Genomic DNA, 26,437 nt, shown 5'->3' on the forward strand with positions numbered 1-26,437 from the left:
TAAAAGAAATGCAATAAACCGGAACTACACTCTGGTGCATAAGCATATACAATAAACAATAAATGCAAAGCACAAAGAATAAGGGAAGAAATATGCAAATACAAAATAACATCAAGACGTGTTATCAAAGAGGAAACCGAAATACTCAACATAAAACCTCTTCGCGGCTCTCCAAGCCAAAATGATCCATTAGTGAATAAAGTTGGAGTACAAAGATATCAACAAGACTCTCTAAGCCTAATCTACCCACTGTACTTGAACCCTTCAAGTTTCAGCTCTTAAAGGACTTCACTAAGTGTTTTTTTCACTAGTTATCTAGATCCTGCAATTAACTCCAAATTGCATCCATCATAGAATGACTTCTTCCAATACTTTCCACATGCACCAAAACAACTTTTAACACTCAGATTGGATGAGGTATGTGTTTAGGCTAAGAACCTCTCAAGAATTTGTAATTAGAGAGATAGGAGTAGAGGAAAATTAAGAGAAATGTGTAGATGATTGTGAGTTTAAAATCTCTAACTCTCAAGTGTATTTCTAGGGTTTTCTCTCTGAAAGTCTACTTACAATTCTGTGGGTAATGTGAGTTTTTATAGTATAAGTAAAGAAATGAGTAAAGCACACTAAAACAGGCTGATAGTGCATTTCGCGGGTCATCTCGCAAGTTGGCTTAGTCACGAGATGCCTCCTGGCATTTGATTCTTCAACTTTCAGCATGTGCTTCTCATGTGGCATTTCACGAGCAAGTCATGAGTTGTCTTTTCTTCACCAAATTTCACACACTCAACCTTTACATTAAATCCCACAAACATACAGGAAAATGATTGATCAAATTTGATATGGAGTATACGTTTGTTCTTGTTATAGTCTTGTCAATTTTATGTTTATTTGCGTAATTATTCCAAAAAGGAAGTGCATGCACGGTATCCACCATGTTAGTAATATTTTGACTGAACCAAAAGCTAGGAGCCTGGGACTAAATCTTTGCTTTACTGTCTTCGGAGTTTAAAGAATAAGAAAAGATAATTCCTTCCTATCATATAGACATTAGGAGAAAAGGTACATATAATAGGGAAAAAATTGAATTTTACAAGCCAATTCACGTGTTTATTCCATTTGTTATGTGGCCCACTATAATAACTACATTAAAATTATTATAAACTCTATTACCAAAATTTCAAAAAAATTAAAATATTACTTTGACTAAAAATTTTATTATAAAAAATTTCAAGAAATTTGACTATTAACTTAAAATTATTTTTATCATTTACCATCATTTTTATCATGGATAAAAAATTTTCTTTCACAAATTGCTTCTAGATTCCGTCATCTAATACAAGGTAATTTTTATTATCTATTTTATTGTTCAATTTTGATAATATTAATAAAATAATTTGTGTATAATATATATATATATATATATATATATATATATATATAATTGATGTAATATGTAATAAGGTGTATATAACAAACACTAACCTTTATAAAATTGATGTAATATAGAATTTGAAACAGAAAAATATTACAGTAATTTAAAAGTGCCAATGGCTCAATAAGTAGGAAATTCAAAACTTCATAAGTGGCGTCTTTATGGCTGCTCACATTCATAGTCATGAAACGACTATTCGGCTTGGAAAAACTTGCCAGGAATTAGATTCCTTATTGATGAAGATATCGTGTTTTTGTTCCTTTCCACTTACCCACCTGTGCAGCTCATGATTTTCTACCTACTCGCTTTGGAGGTCTCAATCTATAAAAAGGGGGGGATTCAAGAGAAAAAGAGTGACATAAAAGAAGCAAAGAAACAAATAAGAAAGACAAATTACAAGTTGATATCCTCATCTTCAATCGTTTAAGGCTAAAGTTGAAAGGCAACTTTGCGGGTTAAAAAGTTGACAGACATCGATAAACATAGGGCTTTTGCAATTTACTAGCACTTTTCCCCATTCGTTGCATGTTAGTAAAATTTAGGTCCTAAACTAAAGAAGATATTGTTGTGGGTTGATTTTTACATGTAAAAGTTATCTATAATAGGTCTTTTTCTTTCCAAGTATAGGCCCGATTCTTTCAAACGTTAAAAGAACCTATAGAAAATCAACAAACATTCTGCTTTGATGTTCAATTATAGCTTATAGATCTAGACTGGAAAAATCAAAGAAAAAGTTTCCTAAAGAAAAAGTAAAAAATTTCATTCAAGCTGATCATTTAAGAAGAATATTAGAACAAGGCCCCAAAATAATATTGCTTTTGAAAATAAATTTATGATTTTATTAAATAATATATTAAGAAGCAACTCAAGTGAAATAGAAAGGATGGTAGAAAATGTTGATTTCAGTGGGATATCATGTAGAATTTTAAATGGGAGGTAGTGTAAAGGAAACATGAATTAAATTCAGGATCTCATATTCTGATTCCATTTTAAATTATCATTTCTCTCAAAAGTTTAAACTTTTAGAAGATAATAAATTTAATTATTTAACTATATAATTCTAACAGAACTTATGCGAAATACCACAAGAGTATGTATAAAACAACTTAGTTTACCTAGAAGCCTACCATATTACCGTTAGTTTTTTATTTTGTTTGTGTATTTTTTAGGTAATTTTTTTTCTTTTATAATTCAATAGTTACATAAAGAATAGAAAATTTGAATCATAAACATCTATGCTGGATATAAGTTGATGAGCTACAAGACTCTTTGCTTTTTTGAGCTAACACAAACCCGGGTAACTATTCAAGCAATACTCAGCTAGCAAATAACAAATCCTAGTGACATAATATTAATTTTATTTGAATTTTGCACGTTATGTAAACCAGTCCTTCTGTTCTTTTTGTATACGTTTGTTATAATAAAGGTTAAACGATTAGATTTATCGTTTTAATAGTTAAAATTTTGACATAAATAATAGTTTCAAATGTCCTTTCTAGGCCATACATTTAAAATAAAAATAAAAAAGTTTTTTGGTATATTTTTCTTGGTCAGGACAAATAAGACTTTACATATATGTGATATATACTTAGTTACAACTGAAGTTTTATGTAAAAAAATCTTGTAAAATATATATTAATTTTTTTTTCACATAAAGAAATGAAACATGTTAAGAAAATAGTATAATCACGACTCACGAATTCCTTTGTAAATTGTAACTTGTTTGTATCAAGTGTAGACTAATAAGCTGCGTGCACTCTAGTCATTTCCTTAAGAAAAAATCTAAAGCCTTACAAAGTGATTGATCATTTAACTTGTTTTTTCATCTTTTCGCCCTCAATATATGTACAACATCTACCCTACTTCATGATTTCTAAAATTCAGCTTTAAATGAAAAGGTGGAAAATTTTATTAATGTAGAACAGTGTCCATAAGGTATTACCAATTTACGAATACATATGCATCTCCTTGGATGCCACTTTATAGTTGCTTACTTTTGGATGCTTGTCTCTTTCTATGCTTAACTATTTTTCCATCATACCATTCCCTAAAATATTCATGATGAAGTCATCATGCACGTACGAATATTTAACAACTTAGGAGTCCTATATAGATATATAACAAGTAAATATATATATCAATATAGCTGATAATTATCTAATGCTAATGTTTCAAAGTAAGCTCAATAGAAAGTTTTTGGTGTTGTTCCAATGGCATGCACACCATATTTTCATTTATGATGGTCTCTAATTAGGTACTTTTTATTGCGGGATCCCACCATATTACCCATATAGACAGTCAGAAAATGCTTTATAGTGTCATCATCATCATTATCATCATCATCTCTCTCTTACATGCATGGGGAGCCACTGGTCACTTTTTTAGCACTAAATCACAGTCCACAGCATCAAAAGAAGCTTATATGCTAAGAAACTTCGTCCACTCAAACCCTAAAAATTATAATAAAACAAAAAGAGAGGAGAGAATGAGAGAATAAGAGCAAAGTAAACAAAAGCCTCTCTTAGCTTTCCTCCTCCTCCTCTTTAATTCTCTTTTTCCCTTTCTTTCTTGGCTCTGGTATTCCCTTAGTGTGATTCTCCACCATATTTCTAAAAGACCCATCAAACTTTATAAAAGAAAAAAAAGATCAAAAACCATGGTGTTCTCATCTGTTCCGGTCTATTTAGATCCTCACAATTGGCAGCAGGTAAGGTTTTCTTCAAATTTCATCCACACCCTTCTCAACCCAAAAAGAAAAAAGAAAAAAAAGAAAACCAAATTAAAAAGATATAAATTATTCCTATTCTTTATTGATCTCTTCTTGAATATACCAGATATATATTTCTTTCTTTATGGATCACAATTACATATGTGTTTATTATTTTGTTGCAGCAACCAAATCATCATCATCAACAAGGAAGTCATGACAGTGCTCAAAACCCACAGCTTCTTCCTTCACTGGCTCCACCACCAACCCATCATGTTGGTGGTGGTGCTTGCTCGATTAGGCCTGGTTCGATGGCTGATCGAGCAAGGTTAGCCAAGTTACCACAACCAGAGGTAGCTCTCAAGTGTCCACGGTGTGAATCAACCAACACCAAGTTTTGCTACTTCAACAATTACAGTCTTACTCAACCCCGTCACTTCTGCAAGACATGTAGGCGTTACTGGACCAAAGGGGGTGCCCTTAGAAGTGTTCCAGTTGGTGGAGGTTGCCGTAGAAACAAGAAAAACAAAAGCAGTCGCACTAAATCTCCAGCTAATTCCACTGAGAGACAAACGGGTTGTTCCAACTCTAACAATGCAATTCCTGCTTGTAACTCAGACCTAAGTGACAATTTACCACTTAAGCAACCTTTTCAATTACCCTTCTTTGCCTCTTTACAAAATCATACCCGGTATGGTGTGGGAAATCTTGCTGGCTTAAACTTCAATGATATCCAAGCACAGACTGATATGGGGTATCAGATTGGAAATACTTCAGGTGGGATTAGCAGCCCAATTTTACCAAGTGGAGGAGGAGTGGATCAATGGCGTTTGCATCAATTTCCTTTCTTGGGTGGCTTTGATTCATCCTCAGGTTTATACTCAATTCAAAGTGATCATGGTGTTGAAGCACCATCTCCTTTGGTTGGAGATAATGAGCTTAGGACTATGCCTATGTCTTCAAGTTCTAGGGTTTCACAGCTCACAAAAATGGAAGCAAGCCAAACCCAAAATTTATCTGGTCTCAACTGGGGAGGAAATGCTTGGACAGATATATCAGGTCTCAACTCTTCTTCCACTAGCCAACTTTTGTAATCCTAACTCACCATGAAGCTAAAGTTTTAATCCATGATGAAATGCAAGAAGCTGTATAAGATGTGATGAAATTGTAGAAGCTGAATCGAGGAAACTCTCTCATTATGATGCCCGATCTGAGGAAGAACCAAAAAAAAATGGTAGAATCGGTATTCATTTACTTTTGTTAATTTGTTTGTGTGTACCTCTTTTTGTTTTCTGTATTGTATGGACTTGTTTGCAGAAGTATTGTGTGTGTGTAAGTTGATGGGGTTTGTTATATATAAAACTATATATGAGCTTTATTTCTATAGAAAACCTTCGTAGCAACTTATTTCGCAATTCTATGTCTCCATGCACAAGTTTTGGCACCATGTGTTATTGAGAGGGAAACTTCAGCGGTACATATATAATCTTCATTTTGCACAAGAAATAACCTGTACTATATACGAAAATAGATAGATAATACTACTAAATGAAGCGGATGAGAGCCCCCCAGTAGTTTTTGTTTGCTTAATATATATACGATTCAATTTGTGCGGACATTTAGGAATATTTTTTTCTTTAGAATCTTTTCATGAAACACAAAACTGGGAAAAGTCCAAGTAGTTTTTGTCAGCATTGTGCTAGATAGGTCTGTGTGATTTGATTGTATATATCATTCTCACTACTTGACACTAAATGAAGAAGACACTGAAAGTTGCAGTAGAGCTTCATCAATCTGGATCCTTTTTGTCGGTCAGCTAGTCTAGGTACTTTGTTATTTATGTAGCTGACTGTGCTCTGTACGTCTCTCTCCCTTTCTCTCTTTCATGTTGTTGCCTCTCTATGAAATGGATCCATTTCAAATTCAAAATGTGATACTTTTCAGCTACTCTCCGACAGAGGAACATTGGTTCTCCTCCTCACACTTTTCCCATCCCTCCAGTCATGTCAAAATTTGTAATCCAATAAACCTTCTTGAAGATTCATCATTTGAGAGGTTATTTCTCTCCCTTTCTTTTTTGTTGTTTTTGGTAATGATATACGTCCTCGTTTTCAGTTTTCATATTCCCAAGAAAACGGTTTACTCAGACATTTAGGCATGTAGACCAGAGATAGAGAGAGAGCATGTACACTACAGTGGCACACAACACAACAACAGTACTCTTAATGATATTGTAATTATATCCGACCAAAAAAAAAGAAGATTGTGCAATAATAAGATAAGAATCATAAGATGGGACGTACTTATTTGTTGGTTGTGAGAATGAATGATGAGGAAGTGAAAGGCAACAATTTAAGAAAACGCCAAAAATCTCACTCAAAACCATAAACTTCCGTTTTCAACCAAACCTAAGTATTCTAGAACTTCGTTGTTGGAAGAATAATATTGTAAGACCAGAGCTTTATGGTCAAAATAATTATTGTGAGACCTTTTGAAAGCTTTGTTTTAATATGGTATGTATGCCTGTCTCTCTCTCTCTCTCTCTCCCTCCCTCCCTCCCTCCGATGCCCTTCAAATTTGATTAAGAAATCAGTGCAATTCTTACACACTAATGACTAATAATTACAAACATTATTATTCAAATCCAAATGGCTTGGTAGTCTATAAAAAGAACAGGAATCAATGCATGGATTTGCTTTTGCAAGGACCAAGGCTGCCTTGCAAGAACGAATAAAGCAATTTCAAAACAGTGTACTACCACATATAAAAAGTTTCAGTCCTCTCTCTCTCCTGGCATGTAGGCAGTGAAAATAATTACTGTAATTCAGAGAAATGTCGAGGTAAATGGGTGATAAAGAGAAAAGAAAGGGAACAATAAAAAGGAGTGTCAATTTGCCTCTGTGGTACTAAGAAGAGCAATCAAAGGAGGGCTCGGAAATCCATGCTCTACATGTTGGAGACCACATAGATAGTCGTAAAATGTTCTGATCTGTTTGTTAAGAAGTGCTTCTTCTTTTCTTTAATTTATCTGTTTTACCGTGCTTTTAGGGTTAATATATTGGCCAAAGCTATGCCGTTGTCTTCACGAAGAGGGCCCCAAGTTTGCATTTCTCTCTTTCTTTCCTGGTCTAGTTCATGGTCGTCATCTTCTTCTCCTTTTTCTTCTTCATCTTTTTTCTGTTTCTTGCTATTGGGTGGGACATCTAGAACAATCAGGTAAATTAATATGACGGCAAGCCACAAACTACATTTTAAGTGTGTGTGTGTGTTGGAAATAGAGAGATGTTTATTTTATTGATTTATTATTTTTCTCAAAAGATAAAAGGGATAAAAATAAGTTGTACATAGAATAACTAAGTTTAAAAAAAAATTATATAAAAAACTATATATAACTGTTAGGTCCTTCTCAAAATATATAAATGTTAGGTTTTTAAAATTAGCAAATTCCGCAATAATGTAATATTTGATAAATCTGTAATTATTATTCAATTCAAGATCAAAGTGAGAAGATGCAATTCAAAGAAGACTTTTTATTAAGATTTCGACTATCCTTCAATCAACTCTCAATGAATCGAACGTTAGCTTTCAACAAACTTTTGATTGCTGCTCGATCAATCCAAAAAATGTTTGGCAATTATTCGATTGCGGTTCTAGTGATAAAAAATTTTAGACTTAGTTCAGCGACGTGTTTTAATTGAAGTTGGTGCTTTTGTATTTAACCCTAGCTACTTGCTTCACCTATATAAGGCCTTGTAATAACACAAGCAGTGACCTTATGCTACATAGGGATAAAATAAAGCCTCCATCCCAATAAACTTGCCAGTATAGAAATAGATATTCTTATAGGCTTGTATCATATTTGTGGTCAAAGATTGAAACCACAACCTAGTCAATCAGAGGCTCTAGTCATTAACACGGACGAGTTGTTTGTAAAAGGCATTTATGTAAAAAAAGTAATTTGGAGATGCTCTAAAACTGTAATTTGGAGATGTTCTAAAACTGTAATGAGTCGTAATAGTGAGTTTATCTACTCGGATTCTAGATTCAAGGTAAAAAGTCTTTGTTAGAGATTGTAAACTCCTCATTTTATAGTGGATTGCCTTATTTGGGATGTGTCACCCTCGCAATGGTTATTCATGTGGAGGTGTTCTCCATTGATTTTCTAGTTGGTCACTATATTGTTGTGTTATTTTTTTATTATTTTGATTATCTTGCTTTACTAATTTGGTACTTGCTCTTTCTCAAAATAATAATAATAATAATTGGTACTTGCTGATTTTGTGGTTTAAATCATCAAAATTCTTATTACATAATTTGGTCAATTGGTAATTAGTTGATAAATCCACTACATAATTCAATTTGATGTCTAAATTGGTTCTTTCAATTCATATATAAAGCTAAACAAACTGACAAAAAGCTGGACCAACGGAAATCTATTGTTTTTTGTATGCTGCAAACCTTTTTTATTATTAATCTTCTGATGAATGGAGTGCTAGGGGTCAAGATAGAAGGTGAACACTTCTTATAGGAGTCTAGCTGAGTCTAGCCGTGTAATTTTTTATTGATAACAAGTTAAGCTCAGCTTGATTTTTATTCCCCCCCCCCCCCCCCCAAAAAAAAAAAGGAGTTACTTTCAGCTTGATACTGAAGCTCAACTTTCGACCTATCAGCCTAATATTAAAGCTTGGGCCTATCGGAGTCTAGCCGTGTAATTTTTTATTGATAACAAGTTAAGCTCAGCTTGATTTTTCAAAATCTTACTTTATTGCTATCAGCGCATTAGTAAAGCTTGGGCTTAAATCGACCTGACTCATTGAATCTAAGCTCAAAGTCAAGCCAAAACCTAGTGCATTGAACAACTATTGATTCAACATTTGTTGACAAATATTAAATCATTCATGTTTCATAAAGTTTAAGTCTTTTCTATCCTCTCTTTTAAAAATTGATAGCACTAAAGTAAGATTTTGAAAAAGTAAGTAAAAGAATTCCATTAGTAAATTGAATACATAGTGTGTAAAAACTCCAGGAGTTGATGAAATGGAGGAGTTTATGATTTGCTTGCAGTCCCCAAGAAAGCACTCGGGGTTAATGGAAAATCTTAAAACTAAGACACATGGCACAAGACCCTTTAGCCTTTATTCAGCATGAAGTTTGGTAATGGAGACAAGGTGTTTCTTTGACATGATAAAATGGCATCTTAATAGTACATATGACTGCCAGTTTTATTAACGAAAAGTTTTCCAACCTCCTTCATAATGAGAGCTAGAATTGGCCTCCAACTAGGTTTGATGGCCTAGTTGATGATATTCAAAATTTCTATTCTAGGTGAATTAAGTCCAAGAAGAAAAAATAAATTAAAGCGGTTACTTTCTTCCACTGGTGAATTTACTTGCAAGTCAGGTTGGAAAAAGACTAGGAGAAAACAGCCAGTTGAAAAAAATGGTGAAAATTGATCTTATGTTGGGTAACTTTCAAAGGCCAAGTTATCCGCCCGTGATTGGCTTGCTAAACGAGGATATTATGCTGAACTCCTGTGTCTTATCTGCAAAAGGCAATTGGAGTAGTGTATGGACCAATTATTTTATGAATGCTACAATATTTTACTAAAAGATCGTGGCAGCAAGTATTATAAATCTGTGCTTAGTCAAAAGGTAGATTGAATAGATGGTCCCATGCGCTAAATTTGGAGTATTCACTCGTTGAAGGGAAAATGTGTTAAAGTATACCATATGCTTGCTAGTTTGGGCTGCCAGTATTTATCATGTTTGGCATCCAAGAAATGCAAGAGTTCATGATATTCTTATTAACAATGAGGAGAAGAATTTGGGATGAATTAAGAAATGTTGCTAGGGCTAGAATATTGGATAGATGCAAGGGTTATTGTATAATTCAGTGCAAAATAGGTTACTGTATAATTGGTGGGTTATATATCTTTTCTGTACTAGAATAACTGCCTGGTATTTCGGATTGTGATATGAACTTGTTGCTGCTTCTTCTCAAAAAAGAAAAAAGCTGTTTGTTAATGGAAGTAACTCGTTCATCAAAACAAAATAAAATAAAATAAAACCAAAAAAGAAGTATATAAGTATTCCATCAATTAAAAGAACAACACTTAACTATATAAGTGCAATGTCATATACTCATATACAATTTATTATTAATTTCATAAACTAATCAAGCTATTCAGGAGACCACAAAAATAAGCCAGCCAATATCCAAGTTGGAAAGGATATAGGTCCTTTCCATTTAAATGTTATAAAAAGTGGAGGATGTATGTTCTCTCCCCACATCGATCACCCCTTTGCCATACTTGCGTTTTATATATATATAGGGTTCTTCTTTTTCTTTTTCTTTTTTATGTAAGTGTATATATATAGTTAATCTTTCACATACGGAGACTCAAACAAAAATGATAAAAAGATAGAATCTCCTTGAACTAAATAGAGTTATAGTGTTATATTTACGGGGGAAATCCTAATGAAAAAACCTAGTGCAGGCGCGTCTAAAACAATTCAAATGATATGGTGCAGAATGTATAATGCAGTAAGCTAGGTTAAAGAGTGGTCCACTAAAACTCAAACTCAACTACACATATGGAGTAGCTATCATGCAGTGAAGGTGAGGTGACACAACAACACAAGGCCCACAACATGGGTCCTATATCGTGTTGTGTCAAAGAGTCAAGAAAGCGCTACCTCGAACTCGAAGCTGCAGGAATGGCACTTCCTTTTCTTCCAGAAATTTAAAGGCCAAAGCCTAATGTTGAGAGATTGGATATGCAGCATTATGTGTGTGTGTGAGCTGGCAACTACCTTTCGCTCCTAACTCCAAACTCCAAAGCCTCCCACTGAAAAGTATGTTTCTTGGCACTTGGACCAGGCTAACTGGGTAAGTATGGAGAAATTATTCATTGGGTCATCTATGAAAATGATCAATAGAATTGGGTCCACGCTTGTGCTCATATTATTGGCTCTATTGGAGAGATAAATATCTTGAGGAGTTTCTTTAAATAATTAATATAATATATAAACATACACTTTAATCTAAAAGGCCTAAACCTAATAAGTATATGCTTAATTATGTTATATTAACTACTCACTCTTCTTATCATTATTTAATACCAGACTTTACTCACACATGTAACCCAAAAATTTCTCCCTCACATATAAGTCTCTACTTCTCTATGAACTTTAAGATCTCTCCATGAGCCATAAACAAGCCCTACTTGCTCCCCCTTACCTAAGGGGCTTTTTCCTTCACTAGTGCATCATCCATAGGCCTCCACGTATCAACTCCGAACGTTTTTTTATCCTTAATGGAAACCTCGCACTTCACCATTGTCTAGCACCATTGCCAATAATACTCTTTCATTGGCCCTTTATCAAATCGTTTGTGTGAGCTTTATGGACTTACTTGGTGCAATATAATGTCTCCACTCCAATTGCGAAAGGAACTCGCCTTGCTCTATTTGCGAAAGGATTTCAAGTACACACACGCCATTCCCATTCCAACTGCAAAAGGAATCTCGATAACCTTGCCACCTTTGCCTCACACCACAATAGGCTCTGATACCATTTGTTAGAGAAATAAACACCTTAGGGAGCTTACTTGAGTAATTAATATAACATATAGAAACACACTTTAACCCTAAAGGCCTAAGCCCAATGGACCGGGTATGTGCTCAATTATGTTATATTAACTACTCTCTATTCTTATTACTACTCAATGTAGGACTTCACTCACATGTGTTACCCAATAGGGTCCACCTTTATGTGCATGAGAGGAAAACATACTCCATTAGACTAATAGAATTTAAAAAAAAAAAATTATGGTTTTCAGTATGGACTCATCGACTTTGCGCCACGTAAGGACAATGGGTATCACATGATACTTGGCAAGAGTTGAACGGTTTGAGTAGTAGCACTTCAACGGATGTGTTATGCCCATAATGATAATTAAGTACAAGATATCTTTATTATTAAATTGATTAGATTAATTAGACCGGAAATTTTCACTTATTTCTCAAAAGCCCATATTAGTTGACCTATTATATGATCATGGTAGTATAATAGAGAGATATAGCCATATGGGTTTTGAATTATATATGTATATAAATTAGTTGTTAACTTGTGCAATAGATGGAGAAGTGTAATAAAAAAATATATTTATATATGATACATATTTAATTAATGAGTATTAATAAATAAAAAATTAAATTAGAGAATTTGTAGAATATAATATACTTGATTTAAGTTGTTTAGAGAAGATTAAATCTAATATAATTGGTTGATTAGTATTTAGTTGTTTTATCCAAATGACACTGAGTTCTAATTAGTTTAAATTAATATAATTTAGTATTATTTATTAATATAAAAATAAACTAACATATATATATATATATATATATATATTAAAATCGTGGTGTAAAAAAATGTGCGCTTTCAAAATTTTCTATAGCAATATTAGAAGAAGTCAACAAAATGTCAAAAGTTTTCATTTTATATATTATTACATAGATATAAATACTAATTGCTAATACATGCCATGCATGAGAAAGTTTGACCAAAAAAAAACCATTAGTATCTTGATAGATGGTAATTAGAAATCATTATGAAATGAATATAATAAATTAAAATTTTATTGTATCTATTGAAAAATATGAAATTTAGTGTTTATGTTAAGAACAGAAAATAAAACATGATCCAAGTAATGAATTTTCAGTTTCTAAAAAAAAAAGTATAGAATTTTTAAATTATTAATTCATATAAATTGATATGCCCATACAAGGAAAAAGACTACAAAGTTCAAACCAATGAAACAATATGATTCATCTATTTTAATAAAGATTCAACGCAAAAGGCAACCAGGATCCAAAGCCTCAACATTTAGTTGGGCCCAAAATACAAAAGAAGGGAGAGAAAAGATAGAGGTGGGCCCTAGTTTGATAGGGAAATCGGCCCAAACGGCTGTAGTCAAAAGTCAAATCATGAGCACAAGCTAGGATTATAGTGAAGTTACCCAACGTCATGCTGGCAATATGCCTTTTTTTCCTTTTCCTTGTTCCTTTCTTTTTCGAAAAAGTTGGGACTCTCGTAGCACAGGAGTCTATATCCCTTTAACTTAAATAATATATACCTGGATCACGACCAAGCAAAGCGTATTGCAATAACTTGTAGTTAAATTGATACCGGTGTTTCTAGTATAGACATATATGATTTAAATCCTTTTCTCCATTGTCGTAACTTCTAACTATCAAATTATCTATAAAAAAAAAAAAATTTAAAAAGACAAAATAAAGTGCTACTAGATTGAATGACGGCATCGTATCACCAGATTCACTACAAGCTTCCTGAATTGAATTTCAATAGCTGAGAAGATTGGGTTGTGAATTTGCACTTAAAATGTAAACTATTTGGTTTGAACACTAAAGGATACATCTCTTCATTAAAAACCGAGGATGATTACAGATACAGTCGTACATGTTACAATGGTACATTTCACAAGTGTCAGATACATCTCTGCCCTTTTTCTTCCTTTTCTTTTTTTTCCCCCCTTTCCCCTATTGAAGGCTCTTTGAATAATCTCTTCAAAATAAGGTCCTCGTCCCACACAAACAAATGAATAACTTACAGACAGGGTAGGTGATCTTCCACCTTTCCCTCCGAAACAAAGCCGCCTCTTTCAATAACTTTAAAAGAACCAAAGAAATAAAGGTAGAATAAGATGAACAAAAACAAATGTCAACAAGTGAAAACAAAATCCTCAGCTATCATCTGAATTCACCGTGGAGGATGGCTGTGGCTGTGACTGCTGGGCCTGAGCTTGAGCTTGAGCCTCAGCTAGTACCTGAGCCTGCTTCTGCTGCTCAACAAACCTATTCATACGCTCTAGCAACTGTGCAGCCTTTCGCTTGCCCCTTTCTGTGCCAGTTTGTGCCAAATCCACAAGTGGACCCATCACTCCAAGCTCTTTGGCCTCTGCAAGATGATGTTGGTGGTCACCAGCACAAAGGTGCACCAAAACTGCAGCTGCATTCTCTCTATTCCTGGGGGATCCACTCCCAATAACCTCTACCAAAACCGGCACTGCCTCCGCAGATCCTATGGAAGCTTTACCTTCAGCATGGCTAGCCAATATTGCTAAAATGGCTAGTGCCTCATCCACCATTCCTCCTCCTGGTTCAGTTAGCAGCCGCATCAGTGTGGGAACAACACCAGCCCTCACTGCCTTTCCCTTGTTCCCTTGGAAAATGCACAAGTTGAAGAGCGCTGTTGCAGCATCCTTCTTACCCCTTTGGGTTCCTTCACTCAGTAATGTCACAAGTGGTGGGATGGCTCCAGAAGCACCAATTGTGATCTTATTTTCATCCACAACAGAAAGGCTGAAAAGGGTAGCTGCTGCATTTTCCCGAGCTTCCATGCTCCCCTTTTTCAGCACATGAACTATACCAGGAACTGCCCCAGAGGATATTATGCTTGCTTTGTTATCCTCACAGATTGAGAGATTAAGTAGCGCCGTAACAGCATGCTCTTGGGTACGGGAGTCAGGTGTCAAAAGGAGACCAACAAGGAGGGGGATTGCACCAGCTTCAGCAATGGCTACACGGTTATCTGCATTACGCTTGGCCAGAAGGCGGATCTCACCCGCAGCAGATCGCTGGTCTTCTGGGTTGCTGGATGTGAGCTTGCGTAAGAGAATTTCAATCTTAGTACGTTCAGCAGGTGAACAGGCAGATGTTGTTTTACTGGGTCTAGTATTACTGGGTCGTTTTGGTGGTTCAATGCCATTTGCCTCACACCACTGGGCTATGAGACTACGTAAAACATAGTTGGGTGTCAGGACAGTGTTAGCGAGGATCTGTTGTGTCTTTGGACATGTCCCATGCCCTGCGTCCAGCCACTTCTCAATGCATGCACGTTCGTAGGTCTACAGCAGAGAAAACAAGACCTGTTAGAAAATTGTTGTAGTAGGATGGATATAACCATATAAGCAAATCTCCAGTCACCACTTTTATGTGGCATGTGTTTAGAGGTGAGAAAGTAAAGCACAAATATTGTTTTCTCATCTTTCAGTCAAAAGCCAATTCAACCTCATTATTACGATTAATAGCATTCTATTTGTATCCTACTTTGCAACCAAGTTTGGCTGTCAAGGAGCAAGCCCAGGGTGCATATACCTGCCCTGTTGAAACAATGACAGGATCCTTCATCAACTCCAGAGATATTGGACAGCGGAAATCAACTGGTATAACTGGGGCCTTAGAATTTTTGTCGCTGGATACTTGTCCACTGCAGCTTGGAGGATTACCTTTTTCTCCTGCAGAAGCTTCTATGTTAGGGTTTTCTGTTTGCACAAAATCCTTGATTTTCTTTAGCAGCATTGACATCTTCTCAATGCTCTCCCCAGGATCTCCTCCACTGGCATCAACCATCTCATGCAAGGCTAGTGACTCCTGTGTAAGATCAACTATCCCCATCAATTGTAACTTATCAGCCAATCTCCTTAGGACAGCTGGATCTGTTTCTGCACCATTGCTCTTGTTGTAAAGGGACAAGAGATCCTCATGCAGCTCAACATCAGGAGCATCAACCCTTCCTTTGGCTCTTCTGAACTGAGCAAGGACAAGTTCAACCTGGATACAGAAAGAGTTAAAACAGAACTTAGAAAAATATTGAAACATCATTAAAAAGAAAAGAAATGAGAAGCTTTCTTTGGGGCCATTCCATTACTTTTTGAACAGCATAGCGAGAAGGTGGCTAAATGGAGTTTCGATGCAAACTCTATAATTAATTATGTATATCATACATGGGTGCAAGAACAAGCTCAACCTGGACACAGAAAGAGTTTGAGCAGAACTTAGAAAATTATTGAAACGTAAAAAAAAAAGAATTGAGAAGCTCTTTCTGGGGCCACTCCAATACTTTTTGAACAACATAGCGAGAAGGGGGCTAAATGGAATTATGATGAAAACTCAAAAATTAGTCATGTATGTCATACGTGAGTGTTATCATCAGATCTTCAAATCAAGACTTCAACAGTCAGTATCAGGCATGTAGCTAAAGGTAGACACCACGAGCAAACTAATATGAAATATAAAGAAAGAAAGAGAACTATCATGTGGAGTCCTAGATAATTACATTCTAAAAAAATGACAATTTATATACAAGCCTCTACCTGTTCCTTAACTTCATCTGATATGTCCAGATTTTCGTAGGAAATTCCATTCAAAGCTTGTTCCAGTTGAGCTGTCACCTCATAAAATTTATTCATAATTTGCTCCCTCTCTAGGACCTGCAAGCAGCATAGTGAAGGTTAATTCAAAGAGAAATGAGGAAAAAAAATATGATAGTCGCAAAGGATCAGCAACTACAAAAGAAGGCCTCATATGACTAGCAAGCATAAGTCATAAAAAAAATAATAATAATAAAAAATAAAAATAAAAACCCTAAAATCTAAAGCACCTCTTATATAAGATCATAACTAAATGAAGGTGTATATATTACACATGCATTTGTACTATCTAAATATAATTGCAAGTAACCAAATATTCCTTCGTTCAAAGACAAACAAAATGATAAACCCCAAACCCTTTCTCCTACTATCAGGTTCAATGAGTTGTTTTTATCCGTAAACCCCCAAACGCTCTCTCCTTAAATCACAGCTTAAAAATTTTAAATCAAGAATATTTCGTTCTTACTTCCCTATTTTTGAGTTAGGAAGAGGGGTAAACAAGGATGTGGGAGTGGAAAGATGCCATTTTAATCATCCTTATAAACTATGTCTACAATGGATCACTTTTTCTACTCTACCATGCCCATAAAAGTCTAAGACTGACCAAGTTTTCATTCTCATAACTCTCCATACACTTGTTTCATCACTTCTCAATTGAAAGCAGCTCAAGATTATACATTAGAGTTCTAAAAAGAAAAAATTGTCAAATTGATGCACACCAAGAAAGATGGAATTCCTTGGCCCTCCTGTTTTAGGGTAGTATACCTGTTACCTCAATGAATCCCCATATTATATTCAGGCGTGCATAACTGCATGGTTCACAGCCACTATATTGCCACTCTTTTCTAACCAGATGAAAGTATAAATTTTTAAAATATACTCCATTAGAATTAACAAAGGTTGGACCTAGGTGTGAAGACAAGTTCCCTCTGCCCCAGCGACATATCGTGGGCTCAAGTCTAGGAATCCCCCCCCCCCCCTTCTCAAGTAAAAATTATTTGAGTCCGGGAATCAACCTTTCCATTATTGGAGTAACACTACATCACTACCTACCAACCACCAGCCCAAGACCACACAGAAGCTTGAGCTTTGTGCACTAGGTGCGGCTTTTACTCTAGCAGAATCACCATGTACAGCAACCTTGACACCAAAAACCCTAAATCGACAGTTGCTCTATACCAAAGAAGCCTATTTTTTGTTGCATAAAATGACAGAACAGTAACAAATTCACCTTGTTTGTGCATCTCTCTCTTTCACCCTCATGAATTTGAGTATTTTACTCCACTGGTGGTGTAAAATTTTTGATAAGTAAAGAAAAAATTTATTAGAAAAGATGAACACTACTCACTCCCAGCACACAAGATGTGTACACAGCTGGTCAGATCATGAAAAGTTACAACAACCAATAAGCTCAAAACAAATTAGAACAGAAATGGCATGGTAAAACAGTCATTCATTCACACAATGATAGCAGCAGGAGCATCTTAAGATCCGTCATGGACCATTCAGACCCTTCAAAAGCTCTATTATTATGCTCTCTCCAAATGTCCCACATAAGACCCAAAGGAACAACTTTCCAAATGTCACCACATGAAGTAACATCAACGGTACCTCCCCGGTTTTATTAGTGAACTAGGCCTAATACATCCTTTAAATGAGTTATTATGGCAACACACATGTAATACAATACAGGTAGTGCTTACTACAATCAAAAAATTGATGAGGGGAAAGTTGATTTTAACAAGATGTAAAGAAACTTAAGGATACTCCAAGATTAAATGTATCCTTATATGACCAAAGGAACACGAACCCAGATATCACAGAATAAAACATAACAAGAGACAAGGTCATTCACAGTCTCAAGTAAGATATCTTGATTGTACAATCAAGATGTACAAATCTAATGGAGACAAAAACAAAGCATCAACAATAATCCAATTATGGATGTTTTAAATTTCACAATCCAATACATGAAAGGGACACTCCATAAAACCAACCCAAAATCATATTATAACTATATTAATAGATTCTACTTCAGTCCTTGCTGGTATTCACAAACGCCATGAGACTGTGACCAAGAACATAAAAACTCACTGATCTAAGCAATAAGAATGTCACTGAAACAAACATATATAACCAAACCACAGCAACAGCTTCAATTTTCAAAGCTAATCACTAATAGTCAAACTCAGAAAATTTAGCAATTGAATCGATTTTAGACTCATTTGCAATCCTAAGCTGCGTCTCTATTTGTCTTTTGACTGATAGTAAGTTAGTAACTCAAAGTCCCAGTGGCAGCTCTAGTTATAACAACAACAGTAAAAGTTTCTTGCACTTTCCTCCAAAATTTTCTCAGCAACCAAACAGACACAATCCAATCCAAAAACAAAAACAAAAAAAACAAAAGAGAGACTCACGGAAATGCACGCACCAGGTAGATCTTGCTCCCTTGGCAACCGAATCGGAGCAATTCCTTAGCCGATTCAAGCGCTTCCCTCAACGATTTGAGAGCCTCCACAGTCTCTTCAGGTACAACCAACTCTTTAGTATCCCTAATCTCCTCGAACAGAGGGATCAACAGCTTCAACCTCCTCGCCAAATTGCAGTATTGCTTCTTGACCGTACACCTGTACTCCGAGATCAACGATATCTCGCTCACCATCTCGATCAAGCTCCTCACCACATCAGCTCCACTCTCTTTCTCCTTCTCTTCCTCCATACTCTATAACGCACCGTTTCGCAAAGTACCGTACCTTCAAGTTCGTTTCTTCTTCTTCTTCTTCTTCTTCTTCTTCTTTTTTGCTTTATCTGTGTGCTTTGTTTACAGCTCGGCCGAGGCCGAAATAGCAGGTACTAGTAGTCTCCATGAGTTTTTAGAGAGAGAGAGAAGGGTGTGCGGCACGCGCAGAGACTTTCTTGTTTTTTTCTTTTGGTGGCGCGGCTGAGAGAGTGTTAGCTTAACTACGGGGTTGGGTTGGGATTTAACTCTCGTTTGGTTGGACTTTTTTTTTTTTTTTTTAAGAGTTTCAATCTCGTGTCGGCTCTTAATAATCGTTCTTTGTCAACAGTTCAAGAGACTAATTAATGTAGCGAAGAATTAAATTTCAGACCTTTTATTTAATTATTAAAAATTTTATATTATGTCTATTAAAAATTTTTATATTAAGTTCAAATATCAATCCATTTATAATGTAGGCAAGATTGAAAGCTGATGATATCTTATTCAACCTTTGCGCTGTGGTGTCGGCTCGGCTTATATTTACTGAGAAGTGAGAACACAGAACGACATAAAAAATACAAATAAAAAAAGGTTGGTTGATGAATCTGTTAAACTAACGAACGCACGCCGGTTAATTATGCTGTAACTCTTTTATGTTGTGTGTATAGTGAATACTGATTACTGACTACTGAGAGAGTATAGCGACAGGTGCAGATCATCTGCTATATGTCGGATGCTTTGTTTTTTTCTTTGTTTTAAATAACTGTGTGGTTGTTATGGGTTAGGGTGGTTAAACTCTATTTATGTCCATAATAAATTTTTAATCTCTTTAGCCCATAATGCACCTCACATGTTCTAAACTTTATCTTATCTTATCTATCAAATTGAGTTAAAAGGCTGTCTTTTTTTATTATTTATTAATAGATACAGTAGAATTTTACACTTGTTATGTCCACCCTCTGATGATTACTTTTATTGTCAGGTTAAGATATCAGGTAATTTTTAGTATAAGTAAATTTAAACCCGTTCGACAAAAAAAAATAATAATATATATATATATATATATATATATATATATATATATACACTAATTGAGATAAGTAAACACATTGTGACATTGTCTAAGGCTTTTGCTTTTCTTTTTTTTGGCAAATTACAACTTACTCTTTTATGGTTTGACCGAAATTTAAGTTGTTCATATGTGGTTTGAAATTTGACACTTTACCCACTTGAGGTTTGATCAAAATTTAAGTTGCTTGTGATTTGAAATCTTATGATCCAAGTGTTCTGTTGGATACTTTTTTATCTTATTTAATCTTGTATTTTTGTCTTTTTGTGTTTTTTGAGAATAGAGATATAAAAGTGGAGCAAAATTACATATTTAACCATAATTTTAACAAAGGTGAGTTATGGAATTCTAACTGAGCTAATCACAAGTGGGTAAAGTGACAAATTTCAAGCCACATGTAGGCAACTTAAATTTTGTCTAAACCACATGGGGATAAGTTGTAATTTACCTTTTCTTTTTCTTTTTCTTTTTAAGATCTACAACATTGCACTCAAAATACAAAGATATACAGAATATTTACAAGTTCTTAAAGAAGTGGTAAAAAAAAAATTTTTTTGTATTATTTAACTCTTTTATTTTATACAGGGAGTTGTTTAACCTATCAATTAAAGCTTAACCAGTCTTTTTGGAGAGAGCTTTTGTACCTTTCTTTTTAACTTTTATATTTCAATTAATATGCGCTAAAAGACAATAGTTAGCAAACCAATACCAAGACATGCTCCCATCAAAAAAAAAAAAAAAAAAAATACCAAGACATGCTTCAACCTTCGAGTGAATTGCTATTTGAAAGAGATTTGACTGTCATTGAGTTTCTTATGGGGAAGGTGAGCAAGGACTTAATTGGAGCATTCCACTTAATTACTAAATTTATAATTAATAACAAAATTGGTAAAGGAGGAATAGGACAACAAGACAACGAATACGATGTATCAGATTTACTGAAATTTGGAATTGTCTTCTTAAATAAATAAAATAAAATAAAAAACAGATTCATTCGAAGTAAATGAGTGTGATAGGCTCATAGGCACTGGCGGAGCCAGAGGGGGGCGAGGGGGGCACCTGCCCCCTGACTCCTAAAATTTTTTTTTTTGTATTAGTAGTCAAAAAAAAAAAAAAAAAAACTTCTACTTGTTGAAACTTGAACGTGACCAAACCACCTATTTCACTATTTTTTTATTTTTATTTTATATTATTATTTACACAATTTTTACTATTTATGATACTTTTCACAGCATTTTATCTTTGAATGATGCTAGAGATATTACAAATTTTACTACTTATGTCTTACAAATTGGCATGTTATCAATCACTAAAAATAATTTCAAACATTTATTCATTATATTTTTCAAGTAACACTAATCATATTTTTACTCCATCAGTTTGTAAATTTTTTAGTAGCTATGAATTGATTGTTTTTGTTTATTTATTTTGATAATATGAAATATATTTATATTTACTTACAATCGTTTATTTATTTTGTTATTATTGTTGATTAATGTTTTTTAGATAAATTTCACTTTTAATATCGTCTTTTAATTTTGCCCCCTCTAAACTAAAATCCTAGCTCCGCCACTGCTCATAGGCATGGCTTAACAACTCAGCAATTAGGTTAAAATATATACTTTCTCTTATTTAGCTCCACAAATTTACTTGATCAATTTGCGGGGTTTAGTCATTAGTCAACATAACAAAGTAGGAGTAGGTAAAAGCATTTTAAGTTAATGAATCCAGTTTTATTTAATCTCTTCACCATATAAAACCGAAACAACTAATGTTCTATGTGAATTATTTTCTATGTGCAACAATTTTCATCTGAGTAAAAAAAGGGAGGCAATATATGAGCTAAAAATATATATATCTTCCATGATCAGCTGTCTGTCTTCACTGTGCATGTGAATGGTTCCATATGTCTGGGGCCAAGCTAGGCAATTGAGAAATGACAATCCAATTACCTAATGCTTGTTTCAGCTTTCAGGGAAAAACATGCACGACAATTGATGGAACATCATGCCAATTAATCAAGCTAAAGAGGCAACAATACTTTACATTTCCTTTCACCCCCCAAAACAAGGAAAATTCATGCATGCGGCAAAAAGAGAGTGATGCTAACCATGCACACAAAGAGGGCTAAAATCCAATTATGGTGAAAGAAAGTGCAGCTACAAGTGGGACATAGACCTCGCTAGCCAGTCCTTGCTTCCTCTTCCTTCATAGTTATTGGATACATACTGTCTTAGAAAACACGAAAACATGCATGCAAGACGTTTTTTTCCGGTCGACAAATTGAATCATTGAGTTCTGAATATGGGTTACTTTTGATAGCTACATTCGTTATGGCCCTTTGAGTCTTTAACCGCCTCAGCTAAGGCTTGTCGATCGTTCTTGGCTCCAACAATCACATATAATTAAAAATGATAATAGTATCCACTTTTGAATGGCAAATTAAAAAATACAATGACAGTGAAGCTAACTAGAATTCTGAAAGATTAAAATATAAAAATATAAAAAATTAAGAGTTCTTTGTTTATTGTTCTTTATTACTGGTGGAATACAACTTCAACAATGTACGAAGAATTGAATAACTTTTTTGTACTGCACAATTTTGATGACCGCAACTAGTCTTAACAAAGATATTTGATGCTCTACAATTTGAAAACCTCAATCCCCCATCATCTCCTCCACAAGGAACCATCTAATAACCATGACAAATTTTTGTGAATATTAAACTCATTAATCATAGAGCCACCAAACAAAAATATTCCGTATCAAGTTAACCATATATAAGGACTGCAATTTCTGTTGACACTGTCGCTGGCTAATTAACTCTGAATCCAGCTAAAATCTAATAGGACTATCATTTAGCAAAACGAATTTAAACCATCATAATATAGATCTGCTTAAAAATATTTTATCCACTACCAAAAAAAAAGAAGCTATAACGGCATTTTTAAACCGCCACTATAGGTCAGTAAAGCGCTAATATAGACCCAATTGGACTATGTCAGTAGTTTTTATTCCAACAGTTTATAATGCTGGCCAAGAAGTAACATAATAGATTCGATCAGGCTACACCGACATTTTGTATGTAAACCGTTATTTTAGGTCTCAGCGGTTTTGTATACCTATACTAGCAATTTCTAGAAAATGATAGGACTGCCCCGAGCAAGCATGCTCCATGAAATGGTCTAAGACATGGACATTATGTATCCATTAATTAAACCATTACTATATATTATTTAAATAAATCGCGTAACTTATTAAATAAGTCATGTGATTATATATAAAATGTATGTTAATAATTGGAAACCTTTCGAAGCTAATTTCCCTATGATATACATTCTCCTCAAAAGGAGACTAACAATATTATTATCCCAAAAAAGTTCTGGTAACATCTAGAATCTCATATATAACATATTAGCTAAGTTAGGTGCAACATCACTATCGATATCCCAAAAAAGTTCAAGCAACATTTAGAATCTCATATATAACAAATTAACTAAGTTAGGTAGTACCGGCATGCAATAATAGCTTTTCAGTTTTAGTTTTTAAATGCCTATACTTTAGCACTAATAATTCAGTGCCAATACTTTTAATGATAAATTTAAAGAGGTTGATTTAATGGTTCCAAATGCCTAATAATATCCATGAGATTATAGATTTAAAAGCTCTTGTCAGTATCTTAAGGCCACCTCCAAAGAATTCTTTCCTGTAACAACCTAATATATATATAAGATAGGAGACTGCACATGCTCGAAGGAATAATCAAATACTCAAAGAGGTCTAAATACCTTTGTTTGTTAAAAAAAAAGTATACTAATTTAATGGTAAGTTTTCAGCTTTATCAAACAGCACATGGTCAGACAACACTCCACAAGTATATGTGCTTATGGGGTGTGGGGGGGAGAATGACCAGAATTCAAGTTTTCAGGAATAAGCTTAATACATATATACACTTAAATTGGGTTTAGTTGAAAACAATTTATTTTGCCTAAAAAAGAACAAAAATACAATTATATTGATGTTTCCAAAAAAAAAAAAACATGTAGTGGGTACCAAATAGTTTAACTAGTAAAATTTTTTATAATTGAATAGAAGATCTAGGGTTCAATTCCCATCAATACCAGAAACCAATTGATATTTTGATCTGATGATAAAAAAGTTATTATCATCAAGAGTGAACGCCATAAATTGAAACTCGGTAAAATAATAATAATAAACCACGTATAGTATAATGACAATAACTAGCTAGAGCTCAAAATGCCCCTGTAAATATTCAATGGACTGACAAAAATTAACACTAATATTTTACATATGTTGTATTTTCCTTAAGCATGATGTTTCTATCAATATCATATCATATTTCCAAATGATAAATAAAGTAGTGTTGGGTCATCTTAACATTTTAGATAGGTCAGGTGACTATCATATTCCGATAAATAAATAGTCTAGGATCATTTATACTATGTTTGGATTGAGGGATAAAATACAATAGCGGAGGCCATAGGGCGTAGGGGCTTGGTGTTTCCTAGAAGGGGAATGGAAAGTATTTGAGTTTAACTCCTCTCTCTCTCTTCTTCTTTTTTTTTTTTTATTTACAAATAGAATAAAATTGAACCTATGATATCACCCTATAAAAATTACTCTTTATGTTTAGATTAAGATACTTTTTTTTTTTTTAGCATAATTCGGTTCAAATTCATGCTTTTTATTTAACAATAAAACACTTTAACCGTTAAGCTAACTAAAAGTACCCAAAGTTAATTTTTTTAGTTCCTCCAATGTGGGGATTTGGAGAGAGAGCGAGATATAAATTTATACACTTTCTAATTTGCCCTCAATATTTTCTTAAGCATAAGTTAAATCCATTAATGATATATTAATCAATTTCTTTATACATAATCATCTAACGTTCTTCCAACCTTACGGGCATCTACTCTCAATGTTTCATTATATTTTTAATTATGAAAACATTCAAGTAAAGAGAGAAGTATCTACTTCCTTTTCTAGTCCTCTCCTCTCTTCTGTCTTCCACTGCTCTTCCCTCTTGTCATTGTTTACTTTCAAAAATAGTATTTGATTCATTTCCTCTTATTATTTTTCTAAAAATATATTGAATGACATAACAGGTGTACTTTAAAAAGTATGGCTTTTAACCATTGTACATAAATTAGCATTAAACAATAAACACACACAAAATTAAAACAAAATAAACAGCACATTTTTCTTCTTTCTGGTTTGTATGTGTTTGTTTCTTAAAAAAAAAAAAATTATTTACGTAAACAAAATCCGGAAACTTCTTTTAAAGATACTCCACATGTCAATATATATTAGATTAAGACGATGCAAGCTAGTGTAAAATGAGTAATGAAATTAATTTATGGAGCAGCACCTAACTACGTGGGCCTATAATATTCCTCCGACCTACGATGTACAAATAAGACTTGCTCACAATCTGAAGACAAGTCAAAAGAAACTTGAGAGTTGAGATAGATGGCTTGACCTTTCCACAATTGGGATGAATCAGGACCGTTAACATAACAAAGTCACAGGTTCTCTAAGACGTCTGATCTCTGCCCAGCCTGTCCTAACATCCTGTCCATGCAGAATTAGGGATACACGTGGCCCACATGCGCTAATGCGTGGTGGTGGTGGGTTTAGGAAAAGATAAAGACACTCATTTTGGTCTACCTGATAGTGATTTTTGCCTTAATTTTAAGGGGGCATCACATCAATCAGCTTAGCTCAGCTGGGTTCCAAATTTCCAAGCCGATTTCAAGTATCTAGCTCATAGCCATCGATTACCCATGAGCCCAAGGGTGGGTCCCAGTTTTTTGTTTAATGAATAAAACATGAATTTACTAACTACTAAGTTATTATTTTAGTAATTTTTTTTGTGAAAAGATAGGGAGGGATTAACTTCTATTGTCGTATTTTTTAATTTTTCAATAAAGCCGATTAATGTATACTTGAAACTATTAATGGTAAATAAAAAAAAATTAACTAAAAAAAAACTTTTCATTTATATTTAAAGTAGTTCACAATTTTTTTTTATTTTGAGAAATGTTATGTTTGTAATATTTTCATATTACTTACACAACATGTAGGTGCACAATTGCACCTGGACCTAAAGACAACTACGGGCTCAGGCCCAATGAGCCTTAGATAATAAAATTTGTAGAACGTGGGCTTGAAACCTAAATTAGAAGTACGGAGAACTTGATAACGGGCTAAGAGTTACAAACACATATAGATAACAAAAGATAACTGAAAATAGGCCTC

At 34.1% G+C, this 26,437-nt stretch overlaps 2 protein-coding genes across 3 annotated transcripts; one reads left to right on the forward strand and one right to left on the reverse strand.

Moving 5' to 3' along the window:
* Positions 1-3,884: 3,884 nt before the first annotated feature.
* LOC142606953 (dof zinc finger protein DOF3.6-like) lies at positions 3,885-5,530 on the forward strand. Its single transcript, XM_075778331.1, has 2 exons — positions 3,885-4,139; positions 4,325-5,530. Exons 1-2 carry the CDS (start codon positions 4,089-4,091, stop codon positions 5,231-5,233), a joined length of 960 nt encoding a protein of 319 aa, XP_075634446.1. The 5' UTR covers positions 3,885-4,088; the 3' UTR covers positions 5,234-5,530.
* Positions 5,531-13,550: 8,020 nt separating this feature from the next.
* LOC142607369 (U-box domain-containing protein 13-like) lies at positions 13,551-19,277 on the reverse strand. Of its 2 annotated transcripts, none has more exons than XM_075778825.1 (4): positions 18,802-19,277; positions 16,314-16,430; positions 15,316-15,771; positions 13,551-15,065 (listed from the first exon to the last, which is right to left on the reverse strand). In XM_075778825.1, exons 1-4 carry the CDS (start codon positions 19,087-19,089, stop codon positions 13,902-13,904), a joined length of 2,025 nt encoding a protein of 674 aa, XP_075634940.1. In that variant the 5' UTR covers positions 19,090-19,277; the 3' UTR covers positions 13,551-13,901. The 2 variants fall into 2 exon arrangements, with proteins under 2 accessions (XP_075634940.1, XP_075634941.1); XM_075778826.1 differs by having other exon boundaries at positions 18,788-18,967.
* Positions 19,278-26,437: the final 7,160 nt, after the last annotated feature.

Source organism: Castanea sativa, chromosome 8 (assembly GCF_040712315.1).
Source record: "Castanea sativa cultivar Marrone di Chiusa Pesio chromosome 8, ASM4071231v1".
In the NCBI taxonomy this organism is placed as follows: domain Eukaryota; kingdom Viridiplantae; phylum Streptophyta; class Magnoliopsida; order Fagales; family Fagaceae; genus Castanea; species Castanea sativa.

Bases quoted from the DNA above. Each gene is read 5' to 3' on its own strand.
- LOC142606953 (XM_075778331.1), top strand. From the start codon at position 4,089: ATGGTGTTCTCATCTGTTCCGGTCTATTTAGATCCTCACAATTGGCAG. The intron at 4,140-4,324 runs GTAAGGTTTTCT...ATTTTGTTGCAG, and splicing joins ATCCTCACAATTGGCAGCAG to CAACCAAATCATCATCATCA.
- LOC142607369 (XM_075778825.1), bottom strand. From the start codon at position 19,089: ATGGAGGAAGAGAAGGAGAAAGAGAGTGGAGCTGATGTGGTGAGGAGC. The intron at 16,431-18,801 runs GTGCGTGCATTT...TGCTGCTTGCAG, and splicing joins AAGGGAGCAAGATCTACCTG to GTCCTAGAGAGGGAGCAAAT. The intron at 15,772-16,313 runs GTAGAGGCTTGT...TTCTGTATCCAG, and splicing joins CAGATGAAGTTAAGGAACAG to GTTGAACTTGTCCTTGCTCA.